Source organism: Urocitellus parryii, chromosome 12 (assembly GCF_045843805.1).
Source record: "Urocitellus parryii isolate mUroPar1 chromosome 12, mUroPar1.hap1, whole genome shotgun sequence".
Lineage (NCBI taxonomy): Eukaryota > Metazoa > Chordata > Mammalia > Rodentia > Sciuridae > Urocitellus > Urocitellus parryii.
Window position 1 is genome coordinate 49,055,109 of NC_135542.1, and position 23,987 is coordinate 49,079,095.

Here is a 23,987-nt window from a genome sequence, read left to right on the forward strand (position 1 = left end):
GGGTTTTCTTCTATTTTTAAAAGCTGAGAAAACCTTAAACCTTTTCCTTTCATCTTTGAATAATGGATTTGTTTTCTGATTAGAAGAGTAGCATTAATTCTAGAAGATTTACAAAATGACAATTAAAAAGCATGTTATATGATCAGAAGTCTCAGAGAATTTCCATGATACTCACTTCACAAAATATGAGTAACATTAGTACTTGATTAATAAGGGCTAAATATACAGAACATAGAGTGAGAAAAGAAAGTTGTACTCTCAGGATTTGATGCTAGTAAATTACTAATATTTTAGATACTAATTTAGGGTACTGGTAAACAAATAATGAAAAACCTTATTTAGTCAGAATACATTTTTTTAAATTTTAGTTGTAGATGGACACAATATCTTTATTTTATTTATTTATTTTTATGTGGCACTGGGATACAAACCCAGGGCCTCACACATGGGAGGCAAACGCTCTACCACTGAGCTACAACCCAGTACACTCTTTGAATCCATTGAAAAGTCCGACAACAGGGGGCTGGGGTTGTGGCTCTATGGTAGAGCACTTGCCTAGAACATGTGAGGCCCTGGGTTCAATCCTCAGCACCACATATAAATAAATTAATTAAATTAAGGTTTAAAAAAAGAAAAATTTTTTTTTAAAAGTTGGAAAACATAGGAACTTTAAAAATGTATATGATATAATAATGTTAGCTTTGAAATATTAAACCAAAAGTAACAAATACATATGTACATGCACAACAGTAGCAAGCAACAGTAGCAAGACAATAAACTCAAAAGTTGTCTTTTTTTTTTTTTTTTTTTTTTTGTATTAGGGATTAAACTCAGGGGCACTTAACCACTGAGCCACATTCCCAGCCCTTTTTTGTATTTTATTTAGAGAGAGTCTCATTGAGTTGCTCAGGGCCTCAATAAGTTGCTGAAACTGGCTTTGAACTCATGATCCTCCCGACTCAGCCCCCAAGCTGCTGGGATTACAGGCATGTGCCACCACGCATGGCTCAAAAGACTTATTTATAAAATTTTAAGACAATATAGAAGGAAGTTTCCAGGGAATTATTATGTTCTCAACTGGAATGTTTAATTTCCCAAATATTTTTTATGTTTTCTCTTTCTGTTTATAAAGTTTTAAAACTAATTGACAGAGAGGATCTAACTTTAAAAGTTGTTCCTAGGTTATGTCCAGATTCAGTCCATTCTTTCAAATCAACTTCAACTGCATTCATACTTTATAATACTAATACCAAACATTTTATAGCTGTATGATCTGAAAAGTAAGTTTCCATACATTGGCTTATACTAACAACACTATCTAATATCCACATTCTATAAATAAGAAATATTCTATCTTCATATATTTATCCAAGATCAAAAGACTATAATAAGTTAGTACCTTGGTTTTTCTGACTCTTACTACATACAGTAGTCTGCTAAATTTCATTGCCCTGTATGATTATAAACATTCTGATTAGTGGTTTTCATGTACTATCAGATTTTGAATAACCAAAAATAAATTTTTCTAAACTTAATATACTTCCTTATAAGAGCAGTAAATAATTAAATAGCTAATGAAAGCTGAGACATAAAAGAAGTCAGTACACAAATACCTTAATCATAAAATTTAACATAATCAGGATTTATAATATAACATTAAAACATCTAAATACTTTATATCATCATTCCTACTGTGTCAACTAGGCAAGATATTTCTAAGCACTTCTCAAGGAGACTATTCGATGACCCAATAAGCATAGAATATTAAGACAATTTTTTAAAAATAATCTCATTCACATGAGTTGATACACCAATTTCTTTTCTGAATCAATTGTGATTTTCCCTTTGATTTGAACTCAAAAGCTAAATTTCATGTTTTAAAAATATACATATTAGATAATATACAACTTAATGTGATGCTACTAATAAAAGAACTAAAAAGTCAAATCCCACCAAATTTCCTCACAGGTAATTTAAAATAATTATAAGGCAACAGATGATGAAAGAGCTAAGATTTTCTTAGAAGGCTCTCTCTCTATATGTCAGATTCTGTTCTAAGCATGAATCATCACAATCTTCAAGACTTAGGAAGACATTACTACTGTACTAAAAAAAAAAACTGAGGGCTGGGGTTATAGCTCAGCAGCAGAGTGCTTGCCTCGTACACGTGAGGCACTGGATTCGATCCTCAGCACCACATAAAAATAAAGAAAATAAATAAAGATATTGTGTCCATATTTTTAAAAATAAATTTAAAAGGAAAGAAACTGAAATTTGAAACATTAAATAACTTGCCTGTATCACATGGCTAATAAGTAGTATAACCAGGATATGAAACTTGACATTTTGTAAACAATATAATTAGAAAAAATATTTAATTAGTTCTTACCTCTTCAGGCAATTCACTGTACATGGTTTCAGAGGTAGACAATAAAAATATGGGTGAAAATGATGGTATATCTTGTAGCAATGTCAGAAAAGTTGCTCTCACAGTTTCACTGACAGCTTCCCACCAATCGCCAATGTGAGGCATGTAAACAATACTAGGTACTGTTCTTCGAGCTTCTCGAAATATCTAATTAAGGAAAGAATTGGCATTTAAAAACTCAAATTCATTATTCTACAGTCTACCCAGCAACACCTAGGTATATAAAATGTCTCAGGCTTGTTACTTCACTAAGTTTCAGTCCCTAATTTTAACTTTTTCAAGCTATGATGCACAAGCCTTATATAAGCTTCTATACTCTTGCCCCAACAAAAAAGGGTATTTTTTGCCACTTAACTATTCCTATTTGCTATATATTAATAGTATAAAAGTATCAAATTACTCTGCTTATCTATCATGTAGAGATAATAAAGCAAAACTTCACTATAAAATATGCTGCAAATAAAGAGATAAACATACAATCAGTCACCCACATTAGAGCATTATCAGTCAGCTTTACATAAAGAAGAAAAGGACAACACAATTGAAATGTTTGTGCACAATGTCTAAAATCACTCAATATATGAATTAAATAAACATTTTTAGCCAAGATGCACCACCCTAGAACTTAAAATGAACTACCTGCTGATACACTTATTCACCTCTTCCCATAACCTTATCTTCAATCTTTCATAAAGTAGTCATAAAATACTCTTAGTTCTCTAAAGGCCAATAAGTAAATTAGTAAAAAACTCTTGAGATATCTTCATTGTCCGAAAATACAAAATGAAGTTTTCCTCAGTGATTAAAAAGATTCTGAATCACAGTTTCAGTCACACTCTGCAAACATACACCAGTAAGGTTCAGGTTTGGCGATTAGTAAACTGCCAAGCAGAACTACAATCTTCCTCATGTAAGTCAACAGCTCAATAGTCCATCAAAAAATTCTTGAATGTTAATACTATATCTCTTCATTATTTTTAACAAATTTAGGTATGAATGCAAAAATCTGACTATCCTTTTCCAATTTAATGTGAGAATTCTATTCCTAAAATTCCCCACTGATTCTCCCTCACTGTAATACACTTTAATTCACCAATGTAATGTAGCAGATACAGAAATAAGAATTTAACATTAAAAAATGATTAGGATTATCAGAAAATTTCCTAAGAATCAAAAGAATTATTATTCTTTAATGAGTAAGCTTACCACTTACATGGATTTATTAAATAATATTTTACATAGCTTTGGATCTGCTGTAGAAAACAAAATGCAGGGCCAATTCAGAAGTAAACCAGATGAAAGAAGCTCAAATAAAAATTTCTCCCCAAATTTGAAGAAATGTGGATGTTATGATCTCTCATATCAAAAGGAATATTTGTTCCCTTATTTAATATTTGCATATCCACCAATCCAGAACAGCTGCACAGTACAACTTCTTCAGGAGACTCAAGTTTTGACCTTTTCTGTACATACACTCTCCTATCCTGAATCATGAATATCCAAGGATTTTTACTCAAAAAAAAAAAAAAAAGTAAGAAAAAACCAAACATCAATATTGTCAAAAGGAAAGAAACATACAGGAGCACAAAGGCAACTGAGACATTTGTTTTTTTAAAAACAAAAAATTATTACATGCCACCCAAATCAGGCATGGTATGAAGAAGATGGTGACCAACACATTTTGTTGCTTTCTAGTTCCCCACTCTTTGCAGGAAAAATTGAGGAGAACCCAAGGAAAGAAAGATGATCTTATGAAAAAGAATAAGGAGCTATATAGCTTATTGAAAAAACTTATAAACCTAACCACCTAATTCAGCTATGCAAGTCACCACAGGGTGCAAGAGAAATGAGAAAACATGCCTTTAAAAAAATGAATTTTGACTTCATGCCAGTTCTTCTAGGTTAGGTTTTCCAGGAATACATGTAGAGAATATCCAGCCATTACCAAGTGTGAGAGAGGATGAGCAGAGCAAAAGAAGGTTAAGGGATAATAAGAATTTCACAGAGCCAGAAGTTAAATACTGCAGTACTATAAGTGTTTCAACTACATTACAAGGCTGAACTAGATAAAAGCATCACCAGCTTGAAAAGAGATGGGGTTTTGTTTTTACCTCTTTCTTCTTTTCATTAAGCCTCTCAAAATTAACAAACTGAACATAATATTCTCCCTATTTCCAAAACCTTGAGGAAAATATCATTTTCTTGGTAGACTTTTAAAATTATATTTAAAACCTGAAACAGAAAAATAATCACACAAATCTAAGACAAAGAAAAGCAAAAAGATTTAGGATTTCTGATTCATCAGTATAATTAAGTGAACTGAGAATTAATCTAACTAACTACATGAGATAACTATATCCAGAGAACATTTTTGTAATTTTTCTCCTAATTCTTTAGGTAGAAACCATCCTTACTTTAGAGAAAAATTAAAAAGCATCACTAAAATAAGTTTTATTTTAATTTCTTACTTGTAATTTCAGAATATTAAAATAAACCTTCATGTTGTCTTTAAATATGTAACTGGCTTGTTCTAATTTTCCAGTTCTTATAATAAAAAATTCAAAAAGACAGAGTCTGAGAGGAATGGGGCTGTAGCTCAGTGGCAGAGCTCTTGCCTAGCATGCCTAAGGCACTGGGTTCAATCGCAGCACCACATAAAAATAAACAAATAAAATAATGGCATTCTGTCCATCTACAGCTACAAAAAATTTTTTTTTAATTTAAAAAAGAACAGAGTCTAAGAATAGCACTTCAAAAACTACTAGAGGATAAATATCAGGGAAAAAAGTTTAATTTTATTGTCAAATGGGGGGAGGGTGTAATATAAAAACCGTTCTTCAGTAGTTTGCTGATAATGTTTAAAGTAGTGGAGTAAAACACCCTCTGTGAAATCAAATAACCAGATAATTCAGAGTAGAAAAATAAAGCCTAGTTTTAATGAAGTGGCAACTGGCTGGGAACAAGTGATGCCATTTGAGAACTAGAAAAATACTCACCTATAGGGTGTCTTGGATTGGTGGATGTGCAAGGTGTAGTAGAAAACAGAAAAACTGTTATAGAGAAAAAAAGATAGTAGGCCAAATTACTGAAGCAACCGTTTCAAAATACCTCTGACATGACCAGAGCACTCTTGCACAAGTAAAATGAACGAACACTGAAGTCCGTGAACTGTTCATTTTGATTCTTTATTTAAACAATATATTCCATTTTCTTCTGGCCTTCTTCTTGCCCCGGACATCATAGTCCCTTACATAACTAATTAGTTTAAGTTTCTTCATTTTATTAAAAATATTACAAACTACACCTACTGAATACTGAAAGATTAATATCTTAGGCAAAAATCAGGCCACTGAAGTTAGAAGTATCCATTCAAGGAAGAACCAATGATATAAACTGCAGTTGTATTTACAAAAGTTCTAATCATCTTAAAGCTAAACTTTGAAGCCAATGTTTTCACCATCAGATAAACATGTGCAGGGGCTAGGGATAGTTCAGTGGTAGATTGCTTGCCTAGCACAGGCAAGGCCCTGGGTTCAATTCCCTAGCACTAAAAAGAAACAAAACCAAACCAGTAAATTTTCACCCACCAATTTTTTTGAGGGTAGCAGACAGTGCTGGGTATTGAACCCAGGAGCCTAAAGCATTCTACCAGCAAGATATACCCCACACCCAGTGTTTTTTCTTAGTTCAGAGTTTATAACCCCATAAAACTTTTTATTTAAAAACTGAAATATAGAAAAAAAAATTAAACCCAAATGTGAATGAAGCAAAAAGTTCAAAACTAGTAGAGTTTAACTTGCCAAAAAGAGGCTACAAAGGAAAGAGTAAAGCACTCTTACGTCATCAAGAAATTTCCAGAATTTGTTTCAATTAGTTAAACAGTATTATGAACATATTAAATTTATAAAACACAGGTAAAAGTAAAAACTGGGAGCTAAAACATTCTCAAATTTTATTTTAAAAATTCAAAATATTTATTAATAAAATAAGTTTGATTCTTTTTATCTTTTTATCACAAAATATTAAAATAAATAATATCTCCACATCATCTTTATTCCACTTATTCTATTTTACTCCATTTATGTTCCATTCACCTAAGATTTAGTAAGCATTTCCTGTGAAAAGAAGACATCATCTATACTCTGAATATTCAGGATTCAGGAAAAAAAGAACAGCCGGGTGTGGTGGAATACATATGTAATCCCAATGGCTCGGGAGGCTGAGGACAGGAGGATAGTGAGTTCAAAGCCAGCCTCAGCAATTTAGTAAGGCCCTAAACAACTCAGAGACTCAATCTCTAAGAAAAATACAAAAAAGGGTTAGGGATATGGCTCAGTAGTTGAGTGTCCCTGAGTTCAACACCCAGTACCAAAAAAGCAAAAAGAAAGAAAAATCTCTTCATATGTGAACAAAATCGGCCTGTTATAAAACACACAGATACTTTGGCAGTAATACAAACATTTCATGAAAACTAAATTGCCTAAATTCTTTTCTTTTTTGATATTTTCATTTCCTAAAAACTTTAAGCATTTCAGTAATTGTGACAACAGAAAGTAGGGAGGTACTGTTAAACCTAGCCAATCGTGAACAAACACAAAATTATACACATAGGTAAATAGATTAATTCCTTAATGCTACTCAAGAAAAAAGGATTCCCTCCTAAGAATTTCCAGATATAATCTCTTCCTGAGGAACAAAAACAAAAAACACTAAAACTTTCACTAAAAAAAATCTTATTTGGGCTGGGGTTGTAGTTCAGTGGCAGAGTGCTTACCTAGCACTGTGGGGCACTGGGTTCGATTCTTAGCACCACATAAAAAAAATAAACAACTAAAATAAAGACATGCCATCCATCTACAACTACAAAAAAAATTTTTAAAAAAAGACCTTATTCACCATTTGAAATTACTCATAACACCATGTAGTACCTACACTCCAAAGTTTTGATAGAACAGAGACTGATTAATTCAATCAAACCTATTAATGAAAAAGATAAGATACAACACACTCGTCAGTCTCTTTTTTCCTAATTCAAAAGTAGAAATAACATAGGAGACAACAGTTAAATCTGAGGATGTCAGAAAAAAAAAGAAAACAAAGTTGTTGCTTTTTTTTTTTTTTTCCAAGTGCTAAAATCAATAAGGTACAAACATTTCCTGCCTTGTTATAGGGTTCAAAATTACTATGACCTTGCAGGGGGGAAACAACCATAAATATGCCAGGCTAAAACAAGGCTTTCCATTAGTCTTGGGATATTATGCCATTCTCAGTAATATCTGTACCTCCCCATACACACACCACATGCAGAGCAATGTTACAAACACTGACATCTGTTTCAGTAACACATGTCCAACTAGTATCCAGTGATTAGCTAAAGTACTAATCCCAAAACATAATTTACTTAAGACCTAAAATAGTAACACCTGGTATGCATGTTTTAAGTACAATGCCTGAGTCAGGCATGATGTCCTGTAATCTCAGCAACAAGGGAAACTGAGGCAGGAGGATTGAAAGTTTGAGGCCAGCGTCAGCAACTTAGCAAGACCCTGATTCAAAATAAAAAGGACTGGGGAGTGTGGCTTGGTAGCAGTAAAATGCCCCGAGTTCAATCCCTAGTACAAAAACAAAGTATGCATGCCTAGGGCCCAACTGAAATCCATTGAATCAGAACTTCTGAGTGTGGAGCCAGGGAATCAGAAATTTCTAAAAGCACTTCCAAAAGATTCTACTCCACACTAACTTTTAAGGAATAATGAGAATAACCCTCTAGTAGTCACTAATTCCTATAATACCTCTCTCCCCAAATCATAATCTTAATCAAAAGCTGACGGAGGGCTGGGGATGTGGCTCAAGCGGTAGCGCGCTCGCCTGGCATGCGTGCGGCCCGGGTTCGATCCTCAGCACCACATACCAACAAAGATGTTGTGTCCGCCGAGAACTAAAAAATAAATATGAAAAAAAAAAAAAGCTGACGGAGACACATGGTAGAAAGGAAACTCTATCACGTATGTGTAGGTTTTAAAAGATAGACATACAATTAAACAAGATCGACTAGTATAAAGAATCTCAAGAAGGGTTCTTTCCCCCTTCACTTTATCACAGGTAAATATAGCTCTTTATAGGTGACATAAGTCTTCTTCCCTTTAAGATAAAGATAAAGGAAAGAAGCAAACACTTTTATGTCATTAAGAAATTTCCAGAATTTGTACCTCCCCATACTCACACCACATGCAGAGCAATGTTATAAACACTGATATCTGTTTCAGTAATACATGTCCAACTAGTGTCCACACAAAGTTTACAGAATCCCCAGTCCTTCAAATTCCTGCCCCTAAGCCAAAACAACCATTATGAATAATTCGGGGTGATACTTTGCTTTTTATCACCAATATCTCCTTCATATTCCCATATTAGCCCATATAAATCAATCCCCTTCTTGTTAGCGGCTTCACAGTATTTCTTTGTATGTCAAGAAATACCGTAATTTATTTCAGCAGTCCTCCAGTAAAGGACATTCAGTTTGAGTTTGTTTTACGTTTAATTTTGTTGAGGAATTACACACAATGCTATGAAGAATATCCTTGTACATTTGCCACTGAAAACTTGTAGCTAATATATCTTTAGGAAAAAATCTTAAACATGGAATTCCTGGGTCAAAAGGTGTATGTACTTTAAATTTTTAAAAATAATGCCAAACTATACTACAAACTCATTAAATAAATAAACATTTCCATTAAACAAGTGTAAGTATCCCATATCTCTAACACTGGCATTATCAAATTTCCTGGATTTAAAAAAAAAAACGTAATATTTTATTTTCACTTACAATTGAAGCTAAAAGTCTTTTTTTTTGGGGGGGTTGCTTTTTCTTTTTCCTTTGTACATGACATGCTACTATTTCACTAAATTTTGTTTTGGTTTTGGTACTAAAGATTGAACCGAAGGATGCTTTATCACTGAGCTACAACCCCAATCCTTTTTTGTTTTTTAATGTGAACTCACTAAGTTGCTGATGATCTAAGTAGCTGAAGCTAGCCTTGAATTTGTGATGCTCCTGTTGCAACCTCCCAAATCACTAGGAGGTTGCAGCAGGAGCATCACAAGTTCACCATGTACTACCATGCCCAGCTCTACGATGCCAATATAAAAACTGTCTTTATTGGTGCATTATAGCTATATATAATCGTGTGACTCATTTTGACATATTAATAAATGCAAATAACACAATTTGCTCCATTTTAATCCCCAGTGCTTCCCTTTTCTCTTCCCTCCTCCCTCCCCCAGATCACTTTCCTTTACTCTACTGGTCTATTCTGCAAACTTATGTTAGACTGTATTCTTTCTTTTTACTGATTTTAACACTATTTTTTTTTTTTAGAAAACTTGTTCTTAATATGTATATAACAAGTATACCTTTTCCCCAATAGACCTTTTACCTATGTCTATTAATTTTATTTAAAGAATGCTTTTTTGCTATACAAAATTAAAAATCATACGAAGTAAAAATTTTTCAGATCTTCTTTAATGTTTTCTAGCTTTTGAACACTGCTTAGAAATTACTTTGTTACACAAGATAATGAGCATATGTGATTCTCCTAGCACTTTTACAGTCCCACTGATAATCTAGAATTTATTTGGGGGTAGAGAAAAACGTAGAGAATCCAGTTTTATTTTGTCTTTCCATTGCCCCATTAGAGCTAGCCAGTTTTCCAAGACCATTTACAAATAAATCATTCCTTCCATCTACTGATATGAAATGCATTCATTATCAAGGTCATTATTATCATATATTATTTCTACAGTCATCTCAGTATGAATTTTCTCTTTTGTTCTATACTTAATTTTTCTATCCCTGTACAGATACAAATCACTTATTACTGTATATTAGTATACCTATAAAAAATCTTGTTAGGCTTTTTCATTACATTTTTCTCCAGAATTCATGTTGAATCTAGAAAAAATACATCATCTAGAAGAAACACAGTGTCCTTCTTGGGTTTCCCCCTACATTTGGGGGATTATAAATGTGATTACATTTAATTTATACATTAATTGAGAAAAGAATTCATAGCTTTCCCATTTTGGTATTACCAGCAGCAGCAATAGCAGCAGTATGTAGTGATACACGATTACAGCAAACAAGTGTTGAGCGCTATGTGCCAAGCCTACTCGATGTGCTTACTTTAATATTCCCAACACCTTTGTACTGAGTGTCATATCTTCATTTGATAGATGAGGAAATTAAGGCTCAAAGAGTTGCAGCAACTTGTCCCAGGTAACAACTATTAAGAAAAGTAGCTGATATTTTACCCTGTGTAATCTGAGTTAGACCCACACTCTGAAGAATAAAGTACCTAAAAACAAAGTGTCTTTCATTTATTCAACTGTCCATTTCAACTGAATTTTACTTTTCTTCTTTTAGGCCCTGAATATTAGTTGTTTTGGTTAACTCCTTGGTGAATTTATTTGTCATTTTAAATGGGCCCTATACTTTCATTTTATTTCTAACTTACTATGGTTTGAATTTTTTTAAAAAACCCTGCCAATTTTAGAACATTAACTATAGATGTGTCTGCCTTACAGATCTCCCATATTGTCTTGTACCATTTTTTAGTTGACAATGTAAGCTTTCCAAATATACAGTAATATCATTGGCAAATACTTATAACTTTAATGCACTCTTTCCAGTATTGATATTTCTCAATGTCTGAATCAATCTTTCATGCTTTATGGCATATAACTCTTTTGCTACTATATTCCATTTTTAATATTTTCCTTATAATTATTGCTTAAGTGAAACTGGTCCTTAACTTTTTTTGTAAGGTTTTGTATCAATGATTTTTTGTCCATCTCATGTCTTTCATCCTTCCATTTGCTTTGGAATAGTTTAGCATTGAAATAATCTTATCCTTTAAATTAAAATAATCCACCTGTGAAACTGTGTAAGTTTAGTGCTTTTATGATACTTGCTCAATTTCTTCTTCAACAGTTATTGCCTATTTAGATTTTCTATTCTCTGGGGTAAATTTTGATCATTTATATTTTCCTAGTAAATTCTTAAGACTTATTTTAAATAATATTGACTAATTCTTACTTGCATAAATCTGCAATAATTTTGTCTCACCAAAACTGAAAAATATGAACAAACGTATAAATCAACATTATTGGAAAACACTCACAGCCAGGATGAGTTAAATGTGTCAAACTGGGAGCAAATACTGGTATACAGCTTTTTATTCAGGCCATGGGTTTTGAAAAGAAATCTTTAAACAGAGCTTTTTATAAGTAATGAACTGCTACTAGGATGTTCATACCCAGAGAACTGTGAATAAAAGAGAAATTAAATCAACACTACTATGAACTGCAACAGATGCATATTTCTTGCTATAGGTAGGGAATGGTTTGAGTCAAATAAATACTGTATCTGTTGAGTATTCATAAAATACAACTTATAATAACAAAACTGGGTAAAATGTTCTTAAGTGTTACTTCTCCAGTTATCTACACTGTAAAGTAGCCTAAATATCAAAGTATATGGTGAGACATTTTTCTCTCACATTTATTTATTAGAAGCATCACTTTCAAACATTTAATAAACACTCACTGCCAGGGGCTATGGTACATGCCTACACTCCCAGCTACTGGGAATGCTAAGTCACGAGGATCATTTCAGCCCAGCAGTTTAATCAGCCTGAGCAACAAGAGAGACCCCATATCAAAAATAGTAGAAGAAAAATTCACTATGAGCTGGACACTATGTCAGAGATATAGAAATAGTTAAGACATGGTCCCTTGGCTCAAAAGACTTAATATTCCCCTTCACCCCTAGAACCAGCATGATACACTTATAATATATTCAGGGTTGTACATAAAAACCTCAAGAAATACAGCCACACCTAGAACCTTGCTTCATAAACCATAAGAGTTTCATAAGAGTTGAAAATTAAATATTGAATAGACTAAGCTAATGATACCAATATCCATAATCTTTGAATTGCTACCTCAAGTTTATATTAATGTTAAATCCTTATGTCTCCAATTGAGTATAATATTTTCCTTTCTACAATAAGGCTTAAATACAGAAACAAGATATTAAAATTTCAATAAGGAAGAAAGCGACAATAGAAAAACAATGAGATAATTTTTAAAAAATATTACACATCAAAAGGATCCTCTACATTAATATTCGAATGTTAATGAATAGACAGGCATGGTGGTACAGGCCTATAATCCCGCAGCTCCTTAGACTGTAGGATCACAAGTTTAAGGATAACCTCAGCAATTTAGTGAGACTCTATCTCAAGATAAAAAAATTAAAAAGGCCAGGCACAATGACACACACCTGTGATCTCAGTGAGTTGGGTGGTTGAGGTACCAGGATCTCAAATTTGAGGCAAGCGTCAGCAACTGAGTGAGGCCCTAAGCAACTTAGCAAAACCCTGTCTCAAAATAAAAAATAAAAAGGGCCAGGAATATGACTCAGTGGTAAACCACCCCTGGGTTAAATACCTACTATCCAAAAAATAAAATAAAAACAAAAAGGACTCGGGATGCAGCTCAGTGGTAAAGCACTCCTGGATTCATCCCAGTACCCCTCCAAAAAAAAAGAATAATAAAGAATAACCAAAAAAAGTTTATGTTTATATCATTACCCTTAAAAAAGAAAAAGAAAAAGAAAGAAAGAAACTTATCTAGAAACACTATACACCATGTCTACATTCCAACAAGATACATAAGCAATGTATTTAGATGGCATGAACATACCTGTGCACATGATTCTTCGGGTGTTTTGGCACTGACTGAATAAAGTGCTGGGAGATCTAGTCTATGCACAGAGAATCTTTCTAGAGTATGCAAAAGTGCTGGAGCAAGGTGAGAAGTTTGACCTGAGCCTCTTTCTCCAGATAGCAATAATCGTGGTCTATAAGAGGTTGGCTGATGGTATGGTGACCTGTAATACATGTAAAAACATAATAGTGATTTCAAAACTATACATTCTGAAGATCAATGTGAGAACAATAGGAAAATACATTAAAAGAATTAAACTATAAATTAAGAAAACTTTATTATCTTTTTTAGTATAATGATATTTTTCATTAATTCCGATTCTAAAATGTTGACTATTTTTGACAATTAATAACTAAGATGTTAAAGAATAAAATCCATTCTATGGCAGTTATCAAGAATACAAGCAATAATTAGTGTTGGAGATGATGTGGAGAAAAAGGTACATTGCTGGTGGGACTGCAAATTGGTGCAACCACTTTGGAAAGCAGTGGAGAGATTTCTCAGAAAACTTGGAATGGAACCACCATCTGACCCAGCTATCCCATTCCTAGGTCTATATCCAAAGGACTTAAAATCAGTATACTATAGTGACATAGCCATACCAATGTTTATAGCAGCTGAATTCACAATAGCTAAATTGTAGAACCAAGCTAGATGCCCTTCAATAAATGAATGGATAAAGAAACTGTGGTATATATACACAATGGAATATTACTCAGCATTAAGAGAGAATAAAATTATGGCATTTGCAGGTAAATGGATGGAGTTGGAGAATATTATGCTAAGCGAAGTAAACCAATCCCCAAAAACTAAAGGCCCAATGTTTTCTCTGATTAGTGGATGCTGATCTATGATGGGGGGCGGGGGACATGGAAAAAATGGAGGAGCTTTGGATTGGGCAAAGGGGAGGGCAGAGAAGGGTTATGAAGACAGGAAAAACAGTGGAATGAGATGGACATCATTACCCTAAGTACATGTATATTTACACGAATGGTGTGTCTATATCATGTACAACCAGAGAATTGAAATGCTGCTCTCCATTTATGTATGATGAATTAAAATGCATTCTGCTGTTATGTACATCTAAGTAGAACAAATAAATAAATAAATAGATAGATAAATAAATAAAATCCATTCTAAAGGAAAGAAAAGGTACCTTGGTTTTCATCCTGTCATACTGTGTGTATTAATGTAAAGAGTGGAAAAGACTATGTCATTTAGTTATTAATTATCCAAGGTCAAATGTTAAGAATTTCAATTCTCAAACAAGTGGGGAGATCTGCAAATTATCCCAAATATAAGACTTTTTAAAATCAGTTAAAATAGTAAATTTTTTTCTATGCATTATTTTCCCAATTCTTTGGTATGCATGTGCCCTCCATGAATTTAATATTGAAACTTAATCATAAGTGATAAGTATTCAGAGGTAGAGCTTTATAATGTGATTATATCATGAGGACAGAGCCTTATAAAAGGGTTCAAGAGAACTAGCTTGTCTGTCTGGTCCTTTCCACCATGGAGAACAAGCATTCAAGATGCTGTCTTAGAAGCAGAGACTCAGCCTTTACCAGACACTGAACATAATGCTGCCTTAATCTTGGGTTTCTCTGCCTCCATAAGTGTTAACAATAAATTTATGCTGTTTATAAATTGCACAGTCCAAAGTATTTTGTTAGAGTGTCAGGAGTAGTCTTAAACCATCATAATTTTAATAACAGAAAAGAAGGCTTTTGCAGCTATGGCAAATTTTGTTTATGTCACAATATAAACTAACTGTTCTTATTCTAATATATGACATATAAAGCCATACACTAGAGAAAGAAAATATATTAAATCAAACTTAATTTGTAGTTTGAAGATTCTACAAAATGATTAAAGTAACAAATAAAACACATTTAGTCACTGTAGTTAGCACTGGGAATTCTAAAGTAATACAATAAGAATAAAGCAAAATGAAAAGGGAATAAAAAGAAGTAGGGAGCTGGACACATGGTTCAATGGTAGAACACTTGCCTAGTATAGTGAAAGAGGAAAAAAAAAAGGTTAAGAAAACCTTGATACCATAATCTTAAAGAATCTTAAAGAATAAGATTATGCACTTTAAAAACGAGGAAAAAACATTAATTACATCAGGAATTACAAACAACCTGAACACAAAGACTAAATATACAAAGTCTTCCTCATTATTTATATTTTATTTTAAACAACAATTTCAAATAAAATCCCTAAAGAATTTTATCTGAAAAAAACAATCAACTAAGATCATCAAAAAATTTTGGAAAAGTATGCTAATGATTTTACAGCACTCAAACATGTATTAGTAACAAGCATGTTATATGGATTTCTTGCTCTATTTTCTTAATAATTTATGAAATACAGTTTCATTTTATTAAACAGATGAGGAAACTAAAGCTCAGAGAGGTTAGTTATAAGACTGAACAAATTGGTGGCAGAATTAAAATTTTTATTCAGGATAAAGTGTGAATCCCAGAACTGCAGAAGAAAGAGAATGAGAAGCAGTGGTGGGGAGGGAAAGAAAGGAGAAGAAAGAAGTAAAAGGAGACCATATTCTCATTCAGGATCATATGGTTACAAAGCCCAGGCTACTTATACTGAAACATAGAATAACAATTAATAGAAAATAGGATACACCAATGAAAAGAAAGAGAACAATGAACCATAATAAGCAGACCAGGAAACAAGTCAAAGTAATTGAAAGAATTTTAATTTTATTAAAGAAAAAAATGCAATAAGGATGGATCATAAAATAAACATTAAAAAAAAACAGGATTCAGATCCTCATTTCAAAGCACTGACAAAATGAATTCTAAACCAAAAACAAAGTAAGAAAAACAGAAGACTCAGGAGCTGGGGCTGTAGCTTAGGTGGTAGAGTGCCTGCCTAGCACATGTCAGGCACTGGGTTCGATCCTCAGCACCACATAAAAATAAACTACATCTACAACTAAAAAAAATATTTTTTTAAAAAAAGACTCATCTGTGTGTGTGTGTGTGTGTGTGTGTGTGTGTGTGTGTGTGTATGAGAGTGCAGGAGCTCAAACCCAGGGTCTCATGTATGCTAGGCAAGTGCTCTACCACTGAGCCACATGCCCAGCCTTAATATATTTTTAATTCACAGAAATCTAAAAACACTTTTGTAACTCAAAATACATAATCTGAACCATATGGCAAGCAACCAAATAGGACAAAGAATTTACCATAAACAGGAATTATTCTTAATGAATAAAGAATGTATGTACATAGTTTAAAAAACAAGAACAAAAAAAAGACCCCAACAACCTCCATGGGCAAAAGATATAGATGCCTGCAAAGGAAAACAGAAAGAGGTAATTTTTTTTAATGTTTATTCATTTAACAGTTGTAGAAAGGCTACTATACTAAGTGTCCTGGATCCTAGGCATCCAACAATATTGCTGTTAGTATTGAGTTTGTAACTTAATGGTACTTAGCATACAAATTACCATAATTCAATGTGATGAATAAAGTGGTAATATTTAAGTACACAGTACTATGGGAGACCCTGTCTAGAGACACACAAAAGGCTTTCCTGGAAAAGCTTTACTAAACCAGAAATTGAACAGATCTGAGACAGAAGGGGTGGGTTACAAAAAAGAAAAACAGGATGTGGAAAAAAAAAAAAAGCTAAAATGAGTGTGGGCCTTTGTGGTAACGGATGTACTTCACACAGCAAGTTTCTTCTCACATATTGAAGCAACATAGAAGTAAAGGAGGGCTGGGGATGTGGCTCAAGCGGTAGCGCGCTCGCCTCGCATGCGTGCGGCCCGGGTTCGATCCTCAGCACCACATACCAACAGAGATGTTGTGTCCGCCGAGAACTAAATAAAATAAATATTAAAAAAAAAAAAAAAAAAAAAGAAGTAAAGGACTAGAGTTGGAGAGAAGAAAGGGAAGGAGAGACAAATGGTGAGAGGCTATGATGGATTTTGTCAGCCTTTTTAAAAGTCTGGAACATGCACTGAAAACAATGAGGCACTAACATACATACTTTAAGGAGTCGTCAGACAGTTGGCCCTCTGTATCCATGGATTCTATATACATAGATTTAACTAAATATGAGGGGGAAAGTTGCACCTGTACTTAACATGTATATACTTTTTTCTTGTCATTATTCCCTAAACAGTACAGTATAATAAGTATTTACATAGTATTTATAAATACATTAGGAATTATAAGTAATCTAGAAATGATTTAACACATATAGGAGGATACATTTGATTGCATTTACCACTCTCTCAAACATTAGGTTTTCTGCAAATACCACCCCTTTTCCCAGTAGACTTTACCACTGGCAAATTAAAGTACCTGAAGGGGGCTCAGAAACCAAGGTCCCAAAGATACCAAAGGACAACTATGTGTTTTTTGAGAAGATAACTCTAAGCCAATATATCAGGATGGAAAACAGTTTTGAAAGAAGGCAAAATGAGAGGAGAGATGATCAGTAAAAGGTCTGCTATAGTAACCCAGGTATGAGAATTTAATGATAGTCTAAATAAGAATAACATCAGAATATGTGAGAAGGAATAGCCTGACCTGAGGCTTATTTGGTAAGACAAAGAGGACTTCATCATTAACTAGATAGAGAAAGGAAGAAGAAAGTGAAGGATAGAGTCAAAATCTAGCTGGGACAACTCAATGGATGCTATAGGCCTCAGAGGAAAAGAATCAGAGATACAGTACAGTAATATGCAGAAAGACCAATGGTACAATGAAGGAGATATAGGGAGCTAAACAGGGTCTAAAACTCAAGAGTGACCTAGGCTTCAAAAATCATATGGGAGTCATTAATACACAGATGAAAAAAATTAAGAAAATATAAATAAAAACAATAAAAATCTTTTTTATCTGATACATTGATAAATTAAAAATTAACTAATACTAATTATTACTGAAAGGATGGAAAAATCAGTATTCTCACATCTACTGCGGGGGACAGGGGATGTAAAACCACACCTTTTCTGAAGTTGTATTTGACAAGTCAAAATATGTCAAAATGTATGTTCAAAAATATTCTATATCTTACCCTACTCCCAAGGATTCGCTAAATTCTTATGATTCTCAGCATTTTTTTTTCATTGTACTTATCTTCTAGCATTTCATCTATATAACATTTATTATTTTATTGCCTGTCTCCTCTACTTAAAATGTAAAACAAGGGTTGGGGTCTTATCCATTTTGTTCAGTGACAAATCCCAAGTACCTAGAATATATCTGGCATATAATGGGCACTAATACAGAATATTTAAATGAATGAATGAATACATGAAAGAAGAAATGAATGAACAAAAAAAAACATTATTTTCAACTATCTAGTTAATTAAGACAAACAGAGGAGAGGGTAGACTGCTTGCCTAGCACATATGAGGCCCTGGGTTTAATCCCAAGCACTACCCAAAAAAAAAATAGGACAAACAATGCTCAAAATTGACAAAAGTCTTTTTACATTAGATTACATTTACCACTCTCTCAAACATTAGTGGTAAAAGGGTAAATTGGTAAAATCTTTGTAGAAAGCAACTTAGCAATCTGTATCAAGGTTTTAAATATATATATATCCTTTGACACAGTGATCACGATTCTTAAACTTTACCTTGAGTATTGAATCAAACAATGATGTAAAGGCGGATACTCAAAAAGACGTCTATTGTTACACTGTTTATAAAAGAGGAAAATGAAAAACTTCAAATTTTATTAATTCTATAAATTTTGGAACATCCAAAAATTAAAACTACACAGTTATCTTTAGAGTATTACATTAAACATACGAACATGAAATAACATTCCCAGCATAGTGGATAAAAAAGCAAGTTACATTAACACCTTATAGGAGGATATAGTCTGCATAAAATCATATGTAGGTCTATTTATAAATAGAGAACATGGAGGGGTGGTCACCAAAACTTGAAAAAATATTACCTTCAGCTGCTGGGACTTTAATTTTTACTTTCTTCTTTATGCTCTTCTTTATTACTTGAATTTTCTACAGAGTATATCATCTTTCTAATCAAAAAAAACAAAGCTATTTTCATTTTAAAAACCTTAAGAAAGCTCTGTTTTTAATCCCCTTTTGGTAATACAAAAAAGCAAAGAAAACTTACTTTCTATCATAGGGCCTCTCTACCAGATTGAGAGACCTTAATTATCTTGACTTCTACTGTATCTTAAATCTTTTAAAGAGGTTTCAACATTGATTTAGGACACTACTTTGAGAAACCCGCCAGTAATACCCAGGCTGGTATGGCTTGAGAGCAACAGCAACACTAAGGTCTTCTTGCCATTACCTTTTTCTACACTGATCTGGCATGCTAACACATGTTGCTCAAACAGAAAACCAAACCAACCAAACAACAACAACAAAACATCCCTATGTGTGGCCTTTGAGTGTAGCTACCCTTTGTGTGGTTTTTATTCAAAAGAGCATGCTTCTTGGAGAGTGTGAAAAATCATACCCAATTTACCCAAGGAAGCAATACAATTCCATATCTATTTGTAAAATGTGGAAACCAATTTGGAAAGAACATGATCCCAGGAAACAAACAGCACAGTTTGGCTCTGAATTTGTTAGCACAATCCTGAACAACTAACTTATTTCTGCTTCAGTTTCCTCTTCTATAAAATGATATCACAAACGCGCATGTCCAGTCTGTAATATGCACTCAGATGCTAACTCTCATCCTTTTATACTTAAAGGAGAGCAAATGTCGCTGTTGCCTGTGAAGCTTTCCTGGACTTTCCAACATAATTAGTTTTGCTCTCATAGAATTTTAGTAACATTGCAATCTTTGAAACCCCAATAACAAGAACTTCTATAGAGTAAGAACTATATCTTATTCATGCTTGTGTTTTCAGCACCCACTACAGTAAACAAAAGTTGGAAGAAAGAGTGGGTGAACAGACATATAAGTTAATAAATATTAACTTACATGAAATATCTAAGAAAAAAGCTTATTCTAGAATATTGAAATATCTAAGAAAAAAGCTTGTTCTATAATATCTAGATAATATAAAGAAAAGTTATAAAAACTAGAAAAGCTTATATAAAAGAAGATAAACCAATTCTTTCAGAAAAGCTAAGCTAAAGAGTTATATTAGTGACACACATCAAATCAGTGAAGAGAATGTTCTCAATAAAACGTCAAACACAAAACTGGAAATGAAGCTTTCTAACATCAAAAACTGTTTCTATATTTCTTTATTGACAAAAGAGCAAATATAAGGCTTCTAATAGTTCCTTAGCTCCTGCTATTACATAATTCCAATCCAAACAACTAAGACTGCCAAAACAATACACACACAAACAGGCTAACTATGTTTTAAAAATTTAAAAAGTATAACTGGCCTGTAATTAATAAAATTGATCTATAAAATGTTAGAAGAGTCCAAGAAAACTTCCCTAAGAACATAAAAGAAAGAACTTGAAAAACAAGAAAAATCTAACAGAACATGCTGTTAACGAACATATCAAGAGCTGAACCTGGAGACTCCTACCTATAACCCAGCAATTTGTGAAGAGACAGGAGGATAGCTGGAGGCTAGCCCCAGCAACTTACTGAGACCCTCAGCAACTTAGCAAGACTGTCAAGGGAGGGGGAAAAAAGACAGAGGATATAGCTCAGAGGTAAAGTACTCCTGGGTTCATATCTCAGAAATAAATAAATAAATAAGTCAAATCAAGAAAAAAAGAATAGATGAAAATAATTTAGATCCATTTTTAAAACATCAGAAAAAAGAAAGAGTCATCAAAGCAAATAATCAAAAACATTTCACCAAAATCTACTTGGGGAAACTTTGACTCAAGTTGAAGACTTGAATTTGTTCAAAATACCTCTACAGAAAAAATTACTTAGAAGTACACACAATCAAGCCTCTTCGAATATAAGTGCTATTAGACCTACCTGACTGGAGGTTTATGGTTCTTCAACTATGGTGTTAATTATGTAAATGCAAGTAATGATGCTATTAGTATTTGAAAACTTTTTGGTCTCTTAATTTAAAATTACATTTGTACTAAAAGTGTTTATCCATTACAGTAAATGGCAAAAGCTACTTTAACATAATTCAAAGCTAAAAGTAAATAGAAAAGCCATAAAATCTAAATTACAAAAGTGTAAACCAATAACATTTTAAAGAATCAAAAAGTTTTTTAATTACTGAGCAATTTCTAATTCAAAATCTCTTAAGTAGCCTTGGAGTTCATAAATTATCATCTGAAACTTATCAAAAGTGCTCTAGAATGAGGTTAATAATTCATTTCTGACCATTTTAGTTCAAACTGAAAGCAATAAAATTTGGGGCCCACGAGTTGATTTCCAAAGGGTAATCCTTCCCCATTCTACACACACACACACACACACACACACACACACACACAATCATTTTGTTTAAAAAAAGGAGGGGGGCAAAATAACAGATAAGACTCTGCTTGAGAAAAAACAACTTTAAGTATTTGACCAAGAACTTAATTATTACCACACAAAAAAAAAACATACACAGTAAAAGTTTTCCAGAATTATGTCCAAACAAGAGAAAAACAAAGCCCTAGAATTATAAGACATAAAAATTAATGTAATTCTAAGAGTAAAGTAGCAAAAAAAAATCATTCTAGATTGAAGGAAATTTGATATGAATTACTCACATTGTAAAATGAAGGAAGGGTTTATGTATAGCAGCAGTTGATGACTGTTTCTTTGGTGATCCTGAGTGACAACTAGTCTCAAAAATTGATAAAGCATTCTCATCTTCACTATCATCTAAAATTAGATTTTCTATATCTGTGTTTAAAAAAAAAGCACAAGAATTATGAGGCTTATGAAGATTTAATTTTAGTTCTCTACCCAGATAAGGAAAATTGAGTTAAAAATTAAGTGACCTTAACTAACAAGTTATCTATCAAATAATACAGATTGATCAGCAAACTGACAAACTATAATATTTTGAATACTTTATAATGGGATTACATATAATTCTTTCACTTTATAAACTATCCACTTAAGTACTGTGAGATATAATTTGGGAAATGTGCCTTAGGAAAATACATCTGGAAAAGAAGCAGCACCCTCATCACGTCTTACCTACTAACGAAAACTGAGTTAACTGGACCTAAATCATTCTGCTTTATATCTGGGTTCAGTTAATAGGGTAGATGAGTCAAGGACAGTACTTACAAATGTAACAACAAAGAAAAAATTAACCCTTATTTTTTAAACGGCATACAACTATTCAAGGAAAACATGGCCTAATTAAGGTGGAGTCAGGAATTCAGTTCAAGCCCATCTTAAAAATGTACCCATTCTATTAGCATTAGTCTGTCTATGGGCCTTAGGCTACTGCTCAGTGGACCAATTGGAACTAAAATTCCTCTGAGAATGCAATACTTAAAAAACTTTTCCTGGACTACAACCTGAAAAATTAACATTTATATTTCACACATGCCATCAAAAGTGCCAATTTGGGGGCTGGAGTTGTGGCTCAGCAGTAGATCTCTCACTTCCTCGCCTCGGATGTGTGAGACCCTGGGTTTGATCCTCAGCACCACATAAAAATAAATAAACAAAATATTGTGTCCATGTATAACTAAAAAGATTTTGTTTTAAGAAAAAAGTGCCAATTTGTTCAACAGAGAAAAATGCAATATATGTAGATACAGGGGAGAACTAAGATTGACAGAAATCAACTCTAAGTGCTGTAGATGCACACCTATAATCCCAGCTAATGCCAGTGGAGTGCTTAAGCTCAGGAGCTCAAAGATGGCATAAGTAACATAGTAAGTCCCCATCTCAAAAATAAAATAAAGACTGACAAAAATCATAGCCTTCCAAAATAGAGGAATGCTTTATAAAATGAGATACAGAATTGTGCAGACAGAGATCTCATAGGTTTTAATTAATCTGAAAATTAACTGAGTACTTTTTGAGTGATAATTTCATTCAAAAGGAATGTCTACGAAAAAATATTAACGACCAAAACAAACCAGAATACATCTAAAAGACTAAAAATTAATTGCCATTAATTAAATAAAATTTGGTTGCTCTTCTCTACTGGTACATACTATTAGTTCCATTAATTGAAACAAAAGCATATTTTATTCTTATGAAAAAATTTATAGGCAGAGTATATTCCATAAAATGATCATTTTCAAATGGAGATATTCTCTTAGAAGAGAAAGTGAGATTTTTTGATCTTTCTAAAAGTGACATAAGTTTTTTAAAAATTGAAAAAAGATACACATTCCTAGTTATGAAAAACAGAAATAAAAAATATACAAATCGTGGCTTCGTGCCTGGCTCATAGATATTTACTAAAATATTTTTTCCCTTCTATCTATCAAATTTAAGAAATTAAGTACTTTATGGGTATTTCATACAAGTCTATCCCTAAAAAAATTTAAGTTCCTGAACAATTAATTGAACCATATTCATGACTTTTACTATATAATATTTTCAAATGTTAGTATAATTCTCTATAGAATTTTCTATTTGGTGCAAACTACATCCCAAACAAGGCTCCACAAACCAGGGGCATCAAGATAACCAAAAGACATTACTTTTCCTTCAAAGTTCACAGACCTTACTTTGATTAGCATGCCAACCTAAATTTCTATTTTTCTCTTTCAAATGATTGATTTTTTAAGGCAGTTTTCTCTTTTTATCTTGTGTCCAAAGTATGATCTGAGGCTTAATCAAATTCAAGACCCTCTATAACCAGGTTCTAATTTACTCTCTTACCAATAGCTT

General features: G+C 32.8%; 1 protein-coding gene across 1 annotated transcript in view; it reads right to left on the bottom strand.

Moving 5' to 3' along the window:
* The window catches only part of Atad2b (ATPase family AAA domain containing 2B), a 141,171-nt gene that overhangs the window by 40,460 nt on the left and 76,724 nt on the right, over window positions 1–23,987 (bottom strand). Inside the window, exons 17-19 of the mRNA XM_026392374.2 lie at window positions 21,890–22,025; window positions 13,193–13,379; window positions 2,390–2,575 (exon numbers count right to left, since the gene is read on the bottom strand). Coding sequence (XP_026248159.1) covers window positions 2,390–2,575; window positions 13,193–13,379; window positions 21,890–22,025 — 509 coding nt within the window. The remainder of the gene's footprint in view (window positions 1–2,389; window positions 2,576–13,192; window positions 13,380–21,889; window positions 22,026–23,987) is intronic.